The 20,174-nt window shown below is 38.8% G+C and overlaps 1 protein-coding gene and 1 long non-coding RNA gene across 5 annotated transcripts in view; one reads left to right on the plus strand and one right to left on the minus strand.

Moving 5' to 3' along the window:
• Nucleotides 1-687: 687 nt before the first annotated feature.
• ZWINT (ZW10 interacting kinetochore protein) overlaps nt 688-20,174 on the minus strand; it is a 76,166-nt gene continuing 56,679 nt past the window's right edge. Inside the window, exons 7-15 of the mRNA XM_070262674.1 lie at nt 19,736-20,090; nt 18,734-18,824; nt 18,444-18,567; nt 18,128-18,294; nt 17,925-17,981; nt 17,403-17,545; nt 17,145-17,322; nt 16,932-17,054; nt 688-1,371 (exon numbers count right to left, since the gene is read on the minus strand). Coding sequence (XP_070118775.1) covers nt 16,977-17,054; nt 17,145-17,322; nt 17,403-17,545; nt 17,925-17,981; nt 18,128-18,294; nt 18,444-18,567; nt 18,734-18,824; nt 19,736-19,776 — 879 coding nt within the window. The 5' untranslated portion in view covers nt 19,777-20,090 and the 3' untranslated portion in view covers nt 688-1,371; nt 16,932-16,976. The remainder of the gene's footprint in view (nt 1,372-16,931; nt 17,055-17,144; nt 17,323-17,402; nt 17,546-17,924; nt 17,982-18,127; nt 18,295-18,443; nt 18,568-18,733; nt 18,825-19,735; nt 20,091-20,174) is intronic.
• Nucleotides 19,976-20,174, plus strand: part of LOC106782059 (uncharacterized) — a 90,383-nt gene continuing 90,184 nt past the window's right edge. For all 4 annotated transcript variants that reach the window (XR_011437205.1, XR_001378916.3, XR_002808726.2 and 1 more), the window contains exon 1: nt 19,976-20,117. This is a non-coding gene — a long non-coding RNA (uncharacterized lncRNA). The remainder of the gene's footprint in view (nt 20,118-20,174) is intronic.

The raw sequence follows: 20,174 nt of genomic DNA on the forward strand, positions 1-20,174 counted from the left end.
CTTGTGATCAAAGGATACTTGAATTATTTGTTATGATTGTACCATAAGTGGTGAAATTGCTTCTCTCAGGCCTTCATTCGCTTAATCTATGAATTTCAAGTGGATTTTTGAAAGACCATTTCTTGAAGGGAAATGCAATGTTCACAGAGTGTCTGATTGCCTTCACAAGGCTATTCTCATGCCAGATATACTTAGGATAACATAGGTGAAAAAACTAAAGAGAATTAGTAAGTTCAGTTTTCTCTTTGTTTTGTTAGATATGGGCTGTTCAGTAAAAACCATCATTAAAGAAGCAAGCAACCACTGCTTAACAAAGTAAGAGCAATACTAGGAGTATGATTTCTTATTCAATGGCACAAGAAGAGTAAATTCATTCAGAGAGTTGGTCAATGAAAGAAAGATATTATATGTTAATAGAAAATGCCTCAGGGGGTTAGAAGAGTTGTAAATCAAGGGCCAAGGACTAAAATATGAAACTTTATGGAAATCTGTGGAGGATTTGTTCCAAGAATGGAAATTCTTTATGCAAATTTCTGCCAAGCAGACATACTTCTGTGAGGACAGTGATGTCTAGAGGAAGACACTAGATTTTCAATTTCTCTATATTTTATATTATACATAATTTTATATACTCAACCATAAAGGAAATATTTGATAGACTTCAACTGAGATTAAACAAAACAAATACACTGTTCATAACAAAACTTTAATATTGTCAAACTAAGACAAACATCCAAGAAGAAAATATCTCTTGAATTCTAAGTTAGCACTACATGTGAACTCTACTCCTCATACAAAATTCAAAAATGAACCAGGCTGTCATTTAGCTTCTTCACAAATAAACAGGATACTCAGGTAAAAAACTGCAAACCTTTGATAGCAATCAGTACTACAACAAAGTGAGATGAGTTTCCCGTAATTTCCAGGTGTCTTCATGATTGAAATAAATGATTCCTTAAAAAATAACACAAAATAAATTAAATTATAATGAGAGAATGATGCCTGACTTCAGAGTTTAGAATATATGTAAATGCACGTTTTAAAAAATATTTGACACTAGAGATACTTAGCTAGAAAAACCAAAATACATCAAACAGCTGTATAATCTAAGTTTCCAAACTAAAATTAAATATTATAACATCTAATAGAAAATACTACTCTATGGAAAAGTCATTTAACAAAGACATTTCCTTTAAATTACATCCTAATTATTGGGAAGCAAGTTTCTGGAGATTTATAAAGTGTAATGCAAAGGCCAAAATAATTCCAACAATTATTACAAGAGTGATGTCAGCATCAGTTGTGTGGGTTGCAGCAGGAGACTTGTTTCTCTCCAGCAGCACCTGGATTTCTGAGGAAGGACTTCCATGACTTGGGGGAGGGAGAGGAAAGGAAAGGAGGCAGATCAAAATATTAAAGTGAACTGAAGGAACATGTTTCTTCCTGCCTGCTTCAGGACTTCAATAGGAGACTTGCCCACAGACCTCTGGGTGTACCCTGCTCGAGGATCTCCCCACTGGACCCATGAGCATCCCCATACCCGAGATGCTAAGCCCACACCTCCCTCTACTCTGCTGCCAACTCTTGTGCCACTCTTGAGGGAGTCCTCAAAATCCAGCTCCTGTAGGAGAAACCACAAAGTTCAGCTCTAGTACCACCAACCGGAATAAAAAAGACATTTCTAATAGCTAGTCTCTTGAATTGTAAGATCCAAAGTAAACATAAAACCTTAGTTAAAGAAGGGGACTGCTACTTCAAATGTGAAAGTAGAACTGCATATCCTCAAACACTACAAAAAATCAAGGAAATATGACATAAAAAAAGAAAATGATAATTCCAGCAACTGAACCCAAAGGCATGGAATACTGAGGTCTAACTGACAATTCAAAATAGCTGTTATGAAGAAATTCAGTGATCTACAAGAAGACTTAGAAAGGCAATTCAATGAACTGAGGAATTAAAATTAAGGAACAGGAGTTCTTTACCAAAGAGACTGAAATTATAAAAGAGAACTGAATAATTCAATGAATGAGATGAAGAATGCAATAGAAAACATCTGTAACACAACAGACCAGAGAGAAGAAAAAAAAATGACTTGGACAATAGGAATATAGATATAATTCAGTTAGAACAGGTGAGAGAACTAAGATTTTAAAAGAGTGAAGAAACCCTACAAGACCTATCGGTTTCAACTAGAAAGGCATATATAAGAATAATTGGTGTACCAGAGGGAGAAGAAGGCAAAGAGTTTATTTAAAGAAATTATAGCTGAGCACTGCCCAAACCTGGGGAAGGAATTGGACATGCAAGTCTACAAGGCTCTTAGAACATCCTATTATCTCAACGCAAAAGACTTTCTCCAAGACACATTATAATGAAACTGTCAAAAAGCAGTGATAAAGAAAGAATCTTAAATGCAGCCAGGGAAAAAAAGAAAGTAACCTACAAAGGAACCCCCATTAGGCTATCAGCCGATCTCTCTGCAAAAACTCTAGAGGGCAGGAGAGAGTGGAATGACATATTCGAAGAGTTGAAGGATTAAAAACTGCCAGCCAAGAATATTTTATCTGGCAAAGCTATCCTTCACATATAAATGAAAAATAAAGGCTTTCCCAGGCAAACAAAAGCTAAGAGAGTTTACCACCATTAGACCTGCTTTGCAAGAAATACTGAAAGGACGTCTTCAAGCTGAAATGAAAAGATGCTAATAAGTGACAAAAAAACATATAAAAGTACAGAACCCTCTGGTACAGTGAAAAATAGTCAGAATTAGAAAACTGTGACTCTATATTAGAATGGTATTTTAACCATTTAACTATATTATAAAGGTTAAAGGAAAAGAGTATTAAAAATAACTATAGCTACCGTAATTTGTTAACAAATTCACAGCATAAAAAGAGGTAAACTGTGACATTAAAAACATAAAAACATAGGGGCCAGCCCAGTGGCACAGCAGTTAAGTTCACACACTCTGCTTCAGCGGCCCAGGGTTTCCCAGTTTGGATCCTGGGTGTGGACCTAAACACTGCTTGTCAAGCTATGCTGTGGCAGACGTGCCACATATAAAGTAGAGGAAGATAGGCATGGATGTTAGCTCAGGGCCAGTCTTCCTCAGCAAAAAGAGGAGGATTGGTGCCAGATATTAGCTCAGGACTAATCTTCCTCAAAAAAAAAAAGAAACAAAACATAAAAACACAAAATATAGTTAACAATACTGTATTGCACATTTTACAGTTGCTGAGAGTAGATCTTAAAAGCCCTCATCACACGAGAAAAAAAAATTTGTAACTATGTATGGTGATTGAGACTAGAGCCAACTAGACTTATTGCGGTGATCGTTTTGCAATATACACAAATGTTGTATCATGTCATACACCTGAAATTAATATGTTATATGTCAATTATACCTCAAAAAAAAAAAACATAAAAGAGGAGGAGTGAAACGGTAAAGCCTTTATAGGGGAACAAAGATAAGTTGCTTTCAGAATAAAATTAACTATTTTATCTACAAGATGTTTTATGTAAGCCTTATGGTAACCACAAAGCAAAAATCTAGAATAGATTCACAAAATATTAAAGAAAGGGAACACTGAGCATACTGCCAACGAAAACCACCAATTTACAAAGGTAGCCAGAAACAGAGGAAAAAATAACAATAGAGACACAAAACAACCAGACAGTAAACAGTAAGATGGCAGTAGTAAGTCCTTACATCTCAATAATCACTCTAAATGTTAATGGATTGAATTCTTCAATCAAAGGCATAAAGTGGTTGGATGGATAAAAAAAACAAGATCCAACTATATGCTGCCTATAGGAGACTCATTTCTGCTCTAAAGACACACATAAGACCAAAGTGAAGGGATGGAAGAAAATACTCCATGCCCGTGTAAATCAAAAGAAAGCCAGGATCCTTATATCAGACAAAATAGACTTCAAGCCAAAAATGTTAACAAGAGTCAAAGAAGATCATTACATAATAATAAAGGGGTCAATAAATCAAGAAGATATAAAAATCATAAATACATATGCACTCCACATTGGAGCACCTAAACATATTAAGCAAATGCCAACAGACCTGAAGGGAGAAATAGACAATAGTACAAAAATAGTAGGGTGCTTCAATACCCCACTGTCAGCAATGGTTAGATCATCCAGACATAAAATGGATAAAGACACATAGGCACCGAACCATACTTTAGACCAAAGGACTTAACAACATATGTGGAACATTTCATCCAACAGCAGCAGAATACATATTCATTTCAAGCACACATGGAACAGTCTATAGGATAGATCATATGATAGAACTCAAAACAAGCCTTGACAAATTTAAGAAGACTGAAATCATACCAACTATCTTTTCTGACCACAATGGTATGAAACTAGAAATCAACAAGAGGAAAGCAGAAAAATCTACAAATATGTGGAAAGTAAACAAGATGCTTTTGAACAACCATTGAGTCAAATAAGAAATCAAAAGGGAAATCAAAAACTATCTTGAAACAAAGGAAAATGGAAATATATCATATCAATTCCCGCAAAAGCACATCTGAGTGGAAAGTTCACAGCAATAAATGCATATATTAAGAAATTAGAAAGATCTCAAATAAACAACCTAACTTTACACCTAAAGGAACTAGAGAAAAACAAATTCAGCCGAAACTTAGCAGAAGGAAGGAAATAATAACGATCATAGCAGCAATAAATGCAATAAAGACTAGAAAAACAATGGGGAAAAAAATCAATGAAACAAAGCTGTTTTCTCAAAAAGTTAAACCAAATTGACAAAACTTTAGCTAGACTAGGAAAAAAGAAGACTCAAATAAATAAAATTAGAAATAAAAGAGGAGACATTACAACTGATATTACAGGAATACATAGGATCCTAAGAGACTACTATGAACAATTACATGCCAACAATAAAAGATTAAAAATCACATGATCATTGCAATAGATGCAGAAAATACAACACCTTTTCATGATAAAAACCCTCAAGAGACTGGGTGTAAAAGAAACATACCTCAACACAATAAAGGCCATATGTAACAAATGCATAGCTAACATTATACTCAACAGAGAAAAACTGAAAGCTTTTCCTCTAAGATCAGGAACAAAATAAGGATGCCCACTCTTACTACCCTTATTCAGTATGGTATTGGAAGTCCTAGCTAGAGCAATAGGTAAGACAAAAAAGTAAAAGGCATCCAAATTGGAAAGAAAGAAGTAAAATTGTCACTATTTGCAGATGACATGATTTTGTATATACAAAATTCCAAAGTCTCAACGAAAAGCTGTTGGAATTTTCAGTAAAGTTAGAGGATATAAAATCGACATAAAGCAGTTGCATTTCTATACACTAATGATGAAACATTTCAAAAATAAAGAAAGAAAACTATCCCATTCACAATAGCATCAAAAACAATAAAATAGCTGGGAATAAATTTTTTTTTTTTAAAGATTTTATTTTTTCCTTTTTCTCCCCAAAGCCCCCGGTACATAGTTGTGTATTCTTCGTTGTGGGTTCTTCTAGTTGTGGCATGTGGGACGCTGCCTCAGCGTGGTCTGATGAGCAGTGCCATGTCCGCGCCCAGGATTCGAACTGACGAAACACTGGGCCGCCTGCAGCGGAGCGCGCGAACTTAACCACTCGGCCACGGGGCCAGCCCCTAGCTGGGAATAAATTTAATCAAAGAAGTGAAAGATCTGTAGAATGAAAAATATAAGACTTTGCTGAAAGAACTTGAAGATACAAACAAATGGAAAGACATCCCACATTCACAGGACAGAAGAATTAATATCGTTAAAATGTCAGTACTACCCAAAGCCATCTATAAATTCAATGTAATCACCACCAAAATTCCAGAGGCATACTTCACTGAAATAGAAAAAACAATCCTAAAATTTGTATGGAACCATAAAAGACCCTGAATAGCCAAAGCCATCCTGAAGAAGAACAAAGCTGGAGGTATCACACTTCCTGATTTCAAACTATATTACAAAGCTATAGTAATAAAAATAATAACAGTCATGCACTGTATAATGATGTTTTGGTCAACAACGAGCGGTACATATAACAGTGCTCCCATAAGATTAGCACCACATAGCCTAGGTGTGTAGTAGGCTATACCACCTAGGTTTGTGTAAATACACTCTATGATGTTCACACAATGATGAAATCACCTAACAACACATTTCTCAGCCCATCTCCCCATTGTTAAGCAATGCATGACTGTATGGGACTGGCATAAAAACCAACACATAGACCAATCAAACAGAACAGACAGTCCAGAATTAAACCCCAGCGTATACGGTCAACTAACATTCAACAAGGGAGCCAAAAACATATATGGATATGTTCTTGGATAAACATATGCAGGACAATAAAATTGGACCCCTATCTCACACCATTCACAAAAATTTACTCAAAATGGATCAAAGACTTAAACATAAGAAGACCTGATACCATAAAATTCCTAGAGGCAAATGTAGGAAAAATCTTCTTAACATTGGACTTAGCAATGATTATTTGAATATGACACCAAAAGCACAAACAACAAAAGCAAAAATCAACAAATGGGACTACATCAAACTTAACAGCTTCTGCACAGCAAAAGAAACAATTAACAAAATAGGCATCCTACAGAATGGGAGAAAATTTTTGCAAACCACATATCCAATAATGAGTTAATATCCAAAATATAAAAACTCACACAACTCAATAACAAAAAAACCAAACAATCTGATTTAAAAAATGGGCAGAGGAACTAAATAAACATTTCTCCAAAAAGGAAATCCAAAAGTAACAGGTACATGAAAAGATGCTCAACATCACTAATCATCAGGGAAATACAAATTAAAACCACAATGCAGATTCATCTCACAACTGTTAGAATGGCTATCACCAAGAAGAAAAGATATAATAAGCGTTGGCAAGGATGTGGAGAAAAGGGAACCCTTGTACACTGTTGGTGGAGATGTAAACTGATTCGGCCAATATGTAAAACAATATGGAGGTTCCTCAAAAAATGAAAAATAGATCTACCATATAATCCAGCAATTCCATTTCTGGATATATACTGAAGGAAAATGAAAACAGGATATTGAAGAGATATGTGCACGTCCATGTCTATTACAGCATTATTCACAATAGCCAAGATATGGAAATAACCTAAGTGCCTATCAATGGATGAACAGATAAAGAAGATGTGTGTGTGTGTGTGTGTATTCACCCATAAAAAGAAGGGCAGCCTGCCATTTGCAACAACAGGGATGGAGCTTGAGCACATTATGCTGAGTGAGATATGTCAGACCAAGAAACAGAAGTACTATATATGGTATCACTTATATGTGGAAACTAAAAAAGCCAAACTCAAAAGAGAGAGTAGAATGGTGGTTACCAAGGGACAGGGGGTGGGGAAATAGGACAGATGTTATTGAAGGGTACAAACTTGCAATGAGTAGTAAATAAGCCCTAGAGATCTAATGTACATTATAGGGAATATAGACAACAAGAATTGTATTATAGTCATCAAACTTGCTAAAAGACTAGAAATTAATAATTCTAACCTCTAGAAAGAAATGATAATTATGTAATGTGAGAGAGATGCTAATTAATGCTACAATGACAATCACATTACAATGCATAAATGTATCAAATTAACATGTGTACCTTAAAATCACACAATGTTATACGTCAAATATATTTTAATAAAAGAAATAGAATAGCACCTGGCACACAGGTGCTCAGAAATGTTTATTGAGTGAATGCTGTATGAATACTGACAGAAAAAGTTAACAGCGTTAGTACAATTCTGAATCTATGTTAACAACTTACTTTCAAATATAAAATAGCACATCTTATATGAATACACTGGCTATGTGCACACACACACAAACTTTTAGAAAAACAAACAAGGCAAGAAATTTGAGAGAAATTGTGAACCTTGTAAATAAATCTTGACTCTGATCTGCCAGACTGTGCTACCTCTATGAGCTAGACAGTGTGACTGCTAAATTACAGGTACCGTGATTCATACCAATAACGTTGTTTGTGGTATCCAAAAAACCAGAAATACTCCATTATTTAGATATAAAAGTTTTGCCTTGAGGCACACAGAATTCCAGTTTTAGTTTTTTTCCTATACAAAAGGTATACAATATATAATGATTATTAGACTTACCTGAATATCTACTAGCCCTTCCTTATTGTTTTACAAAAATAACATTCTTTTCAGTACTTCTACTCCTTCAGATCACCACCACCACCACCAAAAGTTAAATTTAGTTAGTGAATTAGTTCCTGAAAATTCCTGAGATTGAGGTAGAGATAAGGTTGAAGAGGTAAAACAGAAAATCTCTTATGACACCAACCAAACTTTTTTTTAACCAGGTAAGATTTGTCATATTCCTTTTCAAAAGAATAAGCCTGTTGCTAGTGCCAAAGGTGACACTGGCACCTAATGTAAAGCTCCTCTTATCTTTACATTCCAGTAATCTCTGAATATTGTTCAAGATAATTATTAAAATTAAAGTCGTTATGGTAGTCATAGGGTACTGTTTGAATACCATACTCATTTTGCTAATTGATGTGAAGAATGTCACTATTCTCTATTAGAAACAATGTACATTATGAGGGTTTTTTTCCCCTTCTATTCTCAATTGTTAGTCCCTAAACTTTGCTAAGTAGAATATTACTCAGGTGCAATGAGCGATTCCGTATTGCTGAAAGGCTTTCCAATGTTCTCTGAAAGTGCCAAGCCTTCAGTGACAAATGTACCAGAAAGCACTGAGCTGTGGGATAGCTGGTTCATCAGTTTCTAATTGGTGTGCACTTTTTTTGATTGGTAACTGTCACCTACAGGAATACTAGCATCACTGAACTGCTTTAGTGATTGTTTTGGTGGGTGTAATATGCAGCCGTTCATAATTACGATTACTGTATTCTGCATATTTTTAAGCAGTAACATTCTAAAATAGAACGCCACTCCAATGTTGCCTTACTATGATCTCTAACTGCCTAAATGGATTTCAGCTTTCTAGCTGCTGTCATTATAGCAAGTCCCAATAATAAGCAATGGTTACTCAGGGAGATGTGTTTACCTCAGGAGGATGGAAGTATTTGCACTGCTTTCTAAATGTGCATTCTGCCCAGAATTCATAAATGTACTCACTAACAGTGTGACTTCCCTGAGAGTTATATTTTAATAGATTAAAATGTACTTGGAAATTTCTTGCCAAAGTATAAAAGAAACTGTTTCAAATAGGTTTCCTTGACTTCTACGTGAAGGCTTTGACTTCCTATAGCCATCAGGGTAAAGGTAAAAGGCCCTCATGAACTCACTACTCCCATTTTGTCCCTTATAACCCAGGCTCCAAGCTCTGCTTGGCCACTTGCATTCCTGAAATCACCAGTTTCTCAATTCCTGTACTTCACTTATGATGTTCCTTCCATCTAGTATATATGATTATCTTTGGCGCTGCCAAAACATTCCAATTCTTAGTCCTTAACAATGACAAACATTATTTTTTGCTAGAATTAGTCTTCAATAGATTTTTCCTTCCTGTCTCCAAATTTAAACTCAGATTGTCTTTATCACCTTCTTTTTATTTTAATTCTCAGAACTCATGTTCAGCACATAGCCAACAATAAATGATGAAATCTGCCTCTGGATAATTTCATTTGTTGGAACTTGAGTTCAAGAGGCACCTCTTTAGGAAATCTCCCCTGAATATGATCCAATGAACACTTACTAAGTACTTTTAAAGAATGAAGGCACTGGGGTATGTTCAATTGTGGATGCAAAGATTCCTGGACAGAGGGATTAGGAGAACAAATGGTTAATGACAGGATCTTCATCCGAAAACAGAAACCCAATATCCATCATGCAGTCACTCTCACTTCCTCCATCTAATCTAAATTCTCCCTGCCAATTTTATGTTTGTATGTGTGTATGTTATATGTATGTGTATATATATAAACACACACACACAAGATAAATATATTTTAATAATTGAATTCCTCTACTGAATTTACCATTTTTTCCTTTTCCCCTTATTTCCTTCCCATGCTGAAAATGGCACACTGGAACAAAGTCAGGCATTTTAATCATCATCAAGAGTAGAGTTTTCAAAAAAGAAACCAGCATATCTTCCCCAATGAGTCCATTACCTTCATGGTGAACGACATGAAACCACCAGAGATAATGCTAAACTTCAGTAAACAAATTATTTCCTCTTTTATTTCTAGAATATCTGGTCAGGGTAATCCAGGCCTTACCTACATGGAGACTGTGGACAGGCCTCTGTCCCTAAAGAGAAATTTTCCCAAAGCCTAACTTCTTGTCCACTAAGTTATAAGAAAAGGTTGAAAATTTAATATATGTACTTTCTTCACTAGTATTTTAATTAATAAAATTGACTGGCTTGCTCTTTATGATTGGTTATTAAGATCAGACCCAAAGTTTTTGCAATATAATTTCATAACATGGAGAATATATAGGATATTTTAAACACTTACTCATTCTTTTATAAAACAAACCCTATTTTAATCACTCCAATTCACATTTGTTTTTCTTATGATTTTTTATAATATTTATAAACAGAACAAATATTTGTGCACTAGATTATATATATTTTTATGGTTTATTTCTTTTATAATGTTTATATGTGACAATCTCTTATTTCCAATAGTCCTGTTATCTTCTGAAAGCATAACTCTGGATTTTCCCCTTCTTTTTCCTATCTCAAAATATGGTTTTAGATACAGAGTAATAAACCCATTTAAACAATTATCAACTCCTACACTCGAGTATAATCACTATGAAATGCATGATGAAATGAATTAGGCATGCCTTGTGTAAGTGTGCTTCCTAAAGTCTATCTGACAACCTAAAATTTAGAAATGTACGCGAACATGGCATCCAAAATCTAATTTTTGCATATTACAGAGCTCCATAAAGATTAACAAGGTTTCCTTTTTTCATAACCATGTCAACAGTTATCTAAATTCAATTTAACAACATAAATAGAAGAATTTATACCCCCCAAAAACGACAGTTTAAAAAGGCCTCAAAATAAACATAAAAGATGTTGATTCCTGAGACTCCAGTTCTCAGGCTTAATACCTAGGTTATTCAGGGTTTCAAGAGCGAAGAGCAAAGTGTATCAAAAATCAAATACTAAATTCTTCACAGCCCAGTGTTTCAAGTATCAAAAGGGTCATTTAAATATGGGTGGGGAACAATAATGAAATTAGTTTACCTAATTTCACAGTCTGTCTGTATTTAAAAACTTATACATATTTGGCCCAAACAGGAGACATAAAAATAGTAAAATACCAGAAGTTGCATAAACTCTCCAAGACAAGAATGGGGTGTATTAACCACAGAAAGATTCTAAAACAGGATGACAGTTTTCTTTTCATGGCAGGGTAGACTATTTGAAGTGAAGCTTTAGTTTTATAAATTTCAAAATTGTAAAGATAGGAGAAGGTGCTGAAACTATCCAGGTGCTAAGAATATTTTCGTGGCAGGAATAAGTCACACAAAAATAGAAGACACCCAATAAAGAATTGCAGGATGGTATCTTGGATAGGAACACAATGAAAAGACAAAAAAGCAGTATTAAAGAAAATATGGCAAAAGCTTGTGCTTTTGAAAGACAAATTAAAATAAAAAAAAAAAACCTTTGGGAAATACTAATGAAAAGGAGAGAATCTTCAAACAGCAAGAATGAAAAATACAAGTGTATATGGACATAAAGAACATTAAAAATATATATGTATTTCTAAATTTTCCTAAATGTTATATGGGTAGTATCTACAACCTATTGACAGAAGTAAACACAAATTCTCTCAATTTAATAACAGGCCACAAAGTATCCCCAAAGATAAAGTTCAGGAAAATTGGACAGCTCATGGTAAAACTACACAAAACAAAGAAAGAAATAGGAGGTGTGTGATATAGGCAAAACGTACTGGCCCACAAAGACGTAAATTGAACCTTTCCGACACAGATGATAAAAAGCCTAAGTATGTTATGTTTAAGGTAATAAAAGATAAGCTCAAAACATGAGCCAGAATAACAAAAAAAAATCCAAATAAAGTAGATTAGGGTCTAATATAACTGCTAGAAATGAAAAACAAAAATTAAGAAACTAATGATTAAACAATACATTGGCAACATACAGTTAATAAAATAGATTTAAGGAAAGTTATCTAAATGCATTCTACAGGAAAAAAATGGTAAACATAAAACAAAGTTTATGTAACATGAAGAACAAAGTTAGAAAATCTAATTGATGTCTAATTGGTGTCTCAGAAGAATTTAATACAGAAGAAGTAAGAGTACTTTTTAAAAAGATAAGGCTGAAAATACTCCAGAATTGTTGAAAGACCAGCAATTTCAGATTTAGAAAGTCCAACTAACGGCAAGGAGAATGAATGAATAAATAAACAAACCAGAATCCCAAATTATTTATAACATAGTAAAACTATAGAGTACCAAAGATAGAGGATTTTTTAAGTAGCCAGTGAGTAAAAGAAGATGTATAGAAAGAGCTTTTAAACTGGCAGCTCACTTCTCATCAACAACAATGAAAGCCAGATTAGCATGGGAAATTATCTTCAATGTTTTAAGGGAAAGTAGCTGTCTACTAAGTATTCTCTAGAAAGTATCTTTCAAGAATGAGAATGAAACAAAACTATTTCATACTAAGAAAAACTAAAGTATTACACAGCCTGCAGATCTTAACTAACGAAATTCTGATTCAGATGGGGAAATTATCCCATATGAAAGCTCTGACATATCAAAATTAAGTAGGCAAAAAATCATAAGGAACTATAAATAAAACATTGACTATAAAACAATAATGTCTAATTTGTGAAAACAAAACCTGGCTAGAAGTAACAAACTGGACAAAAATACCTTATTACTTAAGAGTGGGATGATCCATCAATGGTAAAGCCTGCTAAGCTTCATTACTTGTTTAAGGAAAGTATCAAGATTCTTTAGTCTTAATTTTAGACTTTATTAACTATGAAAACTAAACTGGGAAAATAAACAGTGAAGAGTTTCCAAACAAGAAAAAAGGTAAGAGGAATGAAAACAAAAAGATAAAAAATAAATAAAACCAAAAGGCAAGAAAGGAATAAACTAAAAAACAAGGGAGAGGGAATAAAAAATACAAAATCTTAAAGATTATGAAACTGCATTTCCAAAAACAGCCCTTTAAATGTGGTATGCAAGTGATAAACAAGGATAAACAAAGGTCGAAACTCAAAAGACTGTAGGAAAGACAAATCAGGCAAAGGAGAAACAAAAGATAGTTGGCAAAGTTACATTAAAACTATTAGACTTCAAGACTGAAAAACACTAGCACAAAAATGAAGAAACCCACTACATAATAGTAAAAGTTCAGTTTGGAGGAAAGATATAGTAAGTGTAAACTCGTAAGGAAGTTAATAAAATAGCCACAGAGCATGTAAAGCAAAATTCAACAGAATTATTAAGAGAAATAAATCCACTATCATATTTGGAGACTGGAACGCACCTCTCTCAGATGATATTCAGAAAACAAAAAATTAAGTATATAGAAGATAGAAACTGAAAAAAATAACATCATAATCTAACAGACATATAGAAAACATTACACAGAACAGTTCCAAAGCAGACATTCTTTTCAAATCCACATGAAACATTAAAAAAAATCCCTTACCAAATTTCAAAGCTTTTATTGTATAGATGACATTTCTGACCAAATTGGAATAAACTTAGATTATCCTCCCAGAAACATACAGTAGAAAATTTCAAAATTATTTTTCTAAAGAACTCATGAATCAAAGAAATAATTATAACGGAAAACAGAAAATTCTATGAATTGAATGATTGTGAAAATACTTAGAGGAAGCCAGAAGAAATTTATAGCCTTAAAAGTTTATTTGAGAAAACAAAGATCCAAATACACAAGTTTAACGTGATAAAAATAAAGAGTGTACAAAAGAAGTACATCTTCTCCATCTAAAAACAGAAGGTAGGAAATGATCAAGATAAGACTACAAATCAATGAACCAGAACAAACATACAATAGTGGATCACAAAAGCCAATCTTTGAATATTTGAAAATGAATGAACATCTGAAAAGATGGATCAAGGAAAAAAATTATATAAGGCACAAAGAAAATTTCAGGAATATGACATTAGGCAATCCTAAAACAGGATAAAGGATAAAAAACATATGATTTTAAAGGATAAAAAAGATATGACAACTTCATATCAATAAACTTAAAAAATCAGAAATCAAAAATTCCTAGAAAAATGACAATACCTAGAAAATGTGAAATATTTTGTGAAATATTATTCTTACAGAGAATAGAGAAAGCAAGTTTTCCTATTAGCTTAATGGAGCAAGCATAATCTTCATTTTATCAAGAAGACCCTTTCTGGTCAAGGTAGAGTAACACTCTCTTGATTGTGCTAACAATCAAGTGAAGTCCCCATCCCTCCCCACTGGTTTCTGTGTCTGTCCCTCCTTTGGATCGAAAAGAGGAAGAGAAAATCTTTGGCAGATGCAGGGCCTTTTCAGAAGTCACTGTGGACTCCTAAGTCTCCACATCTCTGTGCAAGAGACCACATTTTCCCAGAGGGAGGTTCCCTCCCTGCACACATCTACCTCCTGCAACTATCAGTGAACAAGATAGTCTGTAGGGGTGCCTAAGAGGGGGCTGAGAATAGCTGAAAGCTGATCTGAAAACAAGTCCCAATTCTTGAGCTTGTCAGTCAAGAAACTTCTGGATAACTCGAGGCTCCAGCCATACTGGGCAATTTTGGGGATTTGAATATGACAGATACAGAAGTCTCCCCTTCCATTTGACCTCAGGGTGGACTGACTCATTCCACACTCCTTGAAAGAAATCTGCTTCCCAGCAGTTTTGCAGACCTCTAAGTTTGATTACTGTACATTTGCCCAATCTCCTCCCTCTGCCCTGCCGCTTGGACTTATGTCAGGATGTTATCTTTATCTCCAGCCTGTTGGGCTCCATGTGAGTGTCTTCCCTTCCCTGCTGACTTTCTGTCAGCCACCATGTCTGCAAAGACAGGGAAACTCCACACCATTCCAATCCATTCCCCAGTGTCCCTTAATAGACACACTCCTTGCCCAGGATGGATATATATATTCTATTTTTTGTTTTCCTCCCCAAAGCACCAGTACATAGTTGCATATTCTAGTTGTAGGTCCTAGAAGGAACTAGAAGTTCTCCTATGTAAGACGCCACCTCAGCATGGCTTGATGAGTGGTGCTAGGCCTGTACCCAGATCCCCACTGGTGAACCCCGGGCTGCCGAAGCGGAGCGCAGGAACTTAACCACTACATCACCAGGATGGCCCCTGGATATATACATTCTTACTCTCTCCTTTGTGTTGCAAAAATTTTAGAGTATCTGAGACTAGAAAAGAAATCAGGGGTAGGGAAGCTCACCCAGCAGGAAGAGAGGGAAGGATAAGCCTGGATAGCTGGGTTGCTAGAAGGCCACAGCAGAGACCACGGGGGACACGGTGGGATGGGTAGACTGAGGAAGCCTTTCTGGGTATTTGTGTGCCCTCTAGTGAAGTATCCTCAATCCTCACTGAAGCCCTCTTTCAGTCGTGATGCAGGCCCTCAAAGACCTCTGATATCTGTCCTATTTCAAAACTAAAAAGTGGGCCCAACACACTTTGAACAATGTGAGAGAAAACTACGGACACCTCAGAAAAGTAGAGCAAACATAGCATGCACAGGGATCTCAATCTCAACCTGAGAGAGGGCATCCCATTCTGAGACGGAACAGGGACTAATGTTCCTTGAAACACTCTCTCACCAAAAACAAAGGGCCTCAGTGTCTCTCAAATGGATGTTTAGATCTTTCTCAAACATGAAGGTCGTCTTCTCATATGGAAAATGGGTTCTCCACTCTGAGAGTTGTCACTGATCTCTCTCTCCTCTCTTAGACAGCAGTTTCCACACTCCCAATCAGGGATGCAATCCCCCTCTCACGCACAGTAGTGCCCCTCACTGCCCACACCCCCAAGAACAGACACACAGAAGAACCGAGATGGAAAGCAACAAACAGAGAAACATACAGACACACACAGAAATGCTAGCTCACACAGACACAGGTCAATACAGACAGACAGGGGTCTCTATATTCTCTTGCTGTTGCTCTTTATCATATTACTCTTTTAGTTTGCTACCCTGTTGTACTATACTCTGAAAGCATCTTATTGACCTGTTTATGCTCATTATGTTCCATGTTCCACATGGCCAGGGACTGATCAGACAAGCCCACTGCTGTAGCTCCAGTACATAGCAAGGGGCCTGGTACGAAGCAGGGATTCAATAAACATTTGGATGAGTGATTAAAATCATCTTCCCAAATCTAACCACCTGCATAAAGCATTCTCCTCTTCCTTGAATTAAGCTCAGTATGTCTGCATCATAATGATTTGGGCAAGCAACCCCTGAGGCCCCAAGCCAGGGTCCCCTCCCCATCTGCACCCTCTTTGTTCATACCAGTCCTAGCACCTGTCATGTTCCTGGCCTTTGAGAATGGTATGGCTCTTCCTACCAATACATGGAGATGAACAGACAAAGAAGCAACTGAGACAGCCCCATCGCGTTTAATCAACAGAATCCAGAGCCTGCCCCAACCTGGGTTGTGGTCAAAATCAGGCTGTATTCAGGAATTCACACTTCATCCTACAATGAGGGTAGGGCCAGGGAGGGTGGGGAAGAGGAAGAGAGGGGTTACCCAGGACACGCTTGGCATGGGCATGAGGTGCTAAGCTTCAATCATAAGATAAACTCCTTACTCCTTCCCACCACCCACCCTCTCCATGAGCAGCAGAGCTCAGATACAGAGACAGGTAGACCAGAGGCCCTCCCTCCTTCCATACCTGCAGTCCAGGGACGTCAGGGCCTGAGTTGGAGTCTGACCTGATCTAGGATCCTTCCCCATGCTGCTGTCTCTCAGAAAGCTGTGGCAAGCTTGCATCTGCAATAGGTGGTGGGCCACTGGCCTTGGGGAGACATGGTATGGGCAGTGAGTAAGGTCTATCTCTTGGCTTTTCTCTCCACCTCCCTGCCCATCTGTCCCATCTCTCATTCACCTTGGACGACACATCCCCGACTCTCTCCATGGTGTCCCCAGTGTTGAGCTCCCAGGACTGGGTCACCTGCTGGGACTTAGGTTCAGGAAGATCCCGCTCTTGTGGTAGCTCTGCCTCTGCCTCAGGGAGTAGCAGCTTACCCTGCAGGGTGTAGAGCAGCTGGAGGAAGGTCTGGTGCCTGGAAGGAGGAAGTGGGTGTGAAGGGAGGGAATCTCGGCTGGACCACCCCAGGTCTGCAGCCTATGCTCCCAGCCTCACCTCTGCAGCTTTTCTCGCTCCTGCCCTGCCTCCTGCTTCAGGGTTCCAAGTTCCTGATACAGCCGCTCAAGCTCCTGTTTCATTCCTGTCTGACGCTCTCTCACCTCTGCAGAAACCTCTGCCAGATGCTGCAGATGCTTCTCCTACCAGGAGTGAGAATGTAGACATGGTACCTGAGATGCTGAGATCTTAGATGATGATAACAAAGATGATGATAACATTTAGTTTACTATCTGCCAGGCATTATTTTAAGCCCTTGTACTAATTACGTAATCATCTTAACAACTTGATAGAGTAGATGCTAATATTTTCCCTATTTCACAGATGAAGAAATAGAAGCACAGACAAGTGAGCACCCAAGGTCATGCAGTGGTAAGTGTTGGTGCTGAAATTCAAGCCAAAGTTAGTTCCTATACTATAATGCCTCACAGGAAGAAACGAGATAAAGATTTTCCAGGCAGAGGACTTAGCCCATGCAATGGCATGGTGGTGGGAACAGAAGTTTTCCGAGGATGGACCTACCTGTTGCAGCTGCCACTGCTTTTGCGCTACTCTGAGTTTCTCCGCGGCCACTTGCTTCTGCAGGTAAAGAAAGAAGGGGGACAAGGAGAGGAGCGGATTTTTCTAGTTGGATTCTGGGAGGCAGCCAGTGGGTCTAAGCCAGCATGCTCATACTTTCCCTCCTCCCCTCTGCCTGCCATTCCCTTCCCACACCCTGGGTTCACCTTGGCCTGGAGTTGTTCAAGGGCCTCCTGGAGCTGTGCCCGCTTCCTTTGGGCCTCCTCCACCTTGGGCAGGACCTGAGTCAGGGCACTTGTGATGGCTTCCACATGCTCTTGGTAGGTGGCCTTCAGCTCCTTCCATTGCTCTTTGGCTGCAATTGCCTTCTGCCCTGAGACGAGCCACCAAGAATGAGGGCATCAGTGAAGTCAGCCCACTTGCCTGCAGCACTGAGTCTTGCCATCAGCCAAAGAGCTGACCTGACTGACATCCCAGTTCCTTCCTCCTCAGGGCAGCCCCTATTCCACCCCTCCTACTCACGGCTCGTGTCTTCAGAAGCCAAGGGGTCCAGGCCCTGGGCAGTGTCCTCCTGAGCCAAGAAGTTCTGCAGGAAGTCTACCACCTGAAGCTGGCTACAGAGCAGCTTGTCTTTCTTTCGGGAGTCCTGTTTAGAGGGAGGGTAGAGGCAGGGAACATTCTTACCTCCTTGTACTATAGGCCAACAAGGCTACCTTCCAGTCTGCTCACCATCAATGCTGCCCAGTATCTCAGTAGAAGGACCCAGGCGCAGTCCCTGGCTTCTGACAGACTGGCTCCCATCTTGCACATACCGTCACAAACTCGGCCAGGATCTGGGCAGGCACTTCTGCCTCCTCCTGCAGGCCTCTTGGCTCCAGGATATCTGCCACCTCTGCCAGGGTCCTTAAGTGGCAAAAGGAAAGGAGGGAAACGGCAGACTCCTGGGGGGCTAGTTCTGGAGAACTTGTGTGCATATGCACCCATGTGGGTGTGTGTATTAATGCCGAGAGTCTTGCCCTGACCAGTATCCACACACTGAAGGGCCACCTGGGACCAGCAATGGTCTGTGTATGGAGGATATATGGAGCTAATGAGTGGCATGAGAAAGAATAAGCACAGCAAGGGGAATAAGGAGTGCGCGCGGAAGGGAGTGCATTTTAAATAGGGAGCGTCTTTGCAGAGAAACCATTTGAGTCAAGATCTGAAGGCAGTGAGGGAAATATACAGGGAAAAGGAAGAATAAGGGCAGAACTCTGATGAGCAGTGGGAAGCGCTCCAGGCAGAGAACACTAGCCGTGGACCAGGGTCTCAGAATGTTGAGAAGGCGCTCAGGACAGCGCGCTGGAAGCCTCGGTCTAAGGTGAGTTCTTTAGGGGCTGAAGCGGTCCACCAGGAGGCCGGGATGAGGATCAAATAACACACCGGGAGAGTGTGTGTTGGAACAGGGGAGACAGAAATGAAATGGCCCCTCCAGGACGTCTCCTGGGGTGCCAAGTCTCCTGTTAGGATAGGGCGGTCCGCAAAAAGATGTGCAGGGGCGACAGACTGAACCGTCGCCTTTCAGGCCACACCCCTGGGGCGTGTGTGTAGGTAAGAGCCACGGACAGTCCCTCACCGGCCGTCCTCCGGGGGAGAAGCAACCATCACCTCAGGAACCTAAGCCTGAGGGACTGGGGTCAGGATCACTTCACGGCCCAGTCGAATTCCAACAGCTGTACGGGGTCTAGAGGGTCGTCGATTGTACGTGGGCGCCCGCAGGGTCCGCCCCAGCCCGCCCCCGGCTGTCCGGCTGTCCCATGGTGACAGACACTTACTCTAACGCAGCAGCCTCCGCCTTGGTCTCCGCCACCTCCATCCTCCCCTGCGCCGCGCTTCAGCGTTCCCCTACCGAAAACCCTCCGTCCTCTTTGGATCCATCACGGATTGCGCGCCGGGGCAGATGATTGGCTGCTCGGTCAGTGGGCGGGAATCAAGGCAGATCATGCGCTCTCATTGGTAAGTGCATATTCGCGCATTGGCGCGCCCCGCTGTTTGGCGCAGGCGCAGTTATGGCTGGGCCAAGAGGGCGCGCAGGAGTTCTGCGCCTGCGCGCTAGCGTGTGGGCGGTGCTGGAAACTGGAGGTGCGGCTTGACCTCGCTGGGGGTTAGCTTGGCAGCTGGGTTCTCTGTCTACGCGGAAGTGGGAAAAGTATTGCGGTGAGTTTTGGGTTTTAGGGGAAACTCTCAGTATTAACTGTATTTAAGAAAATTCTG

This window comes from Equus caballus, chromosome 1, assembly GCF_041296265.1.
Source record: "Equus caballus isolate H_3958 breed thoroughbred chromosome 1, TB-T2T, whole genome shotgun sequence".
In the NCBI taxonomy this organism is placed as follows: domain Eukaryota; kingdom Metazoa; phylum Chordata; class Mammalia; order Perissodactyla; family Equidae; genus Equus; species Equus caballus.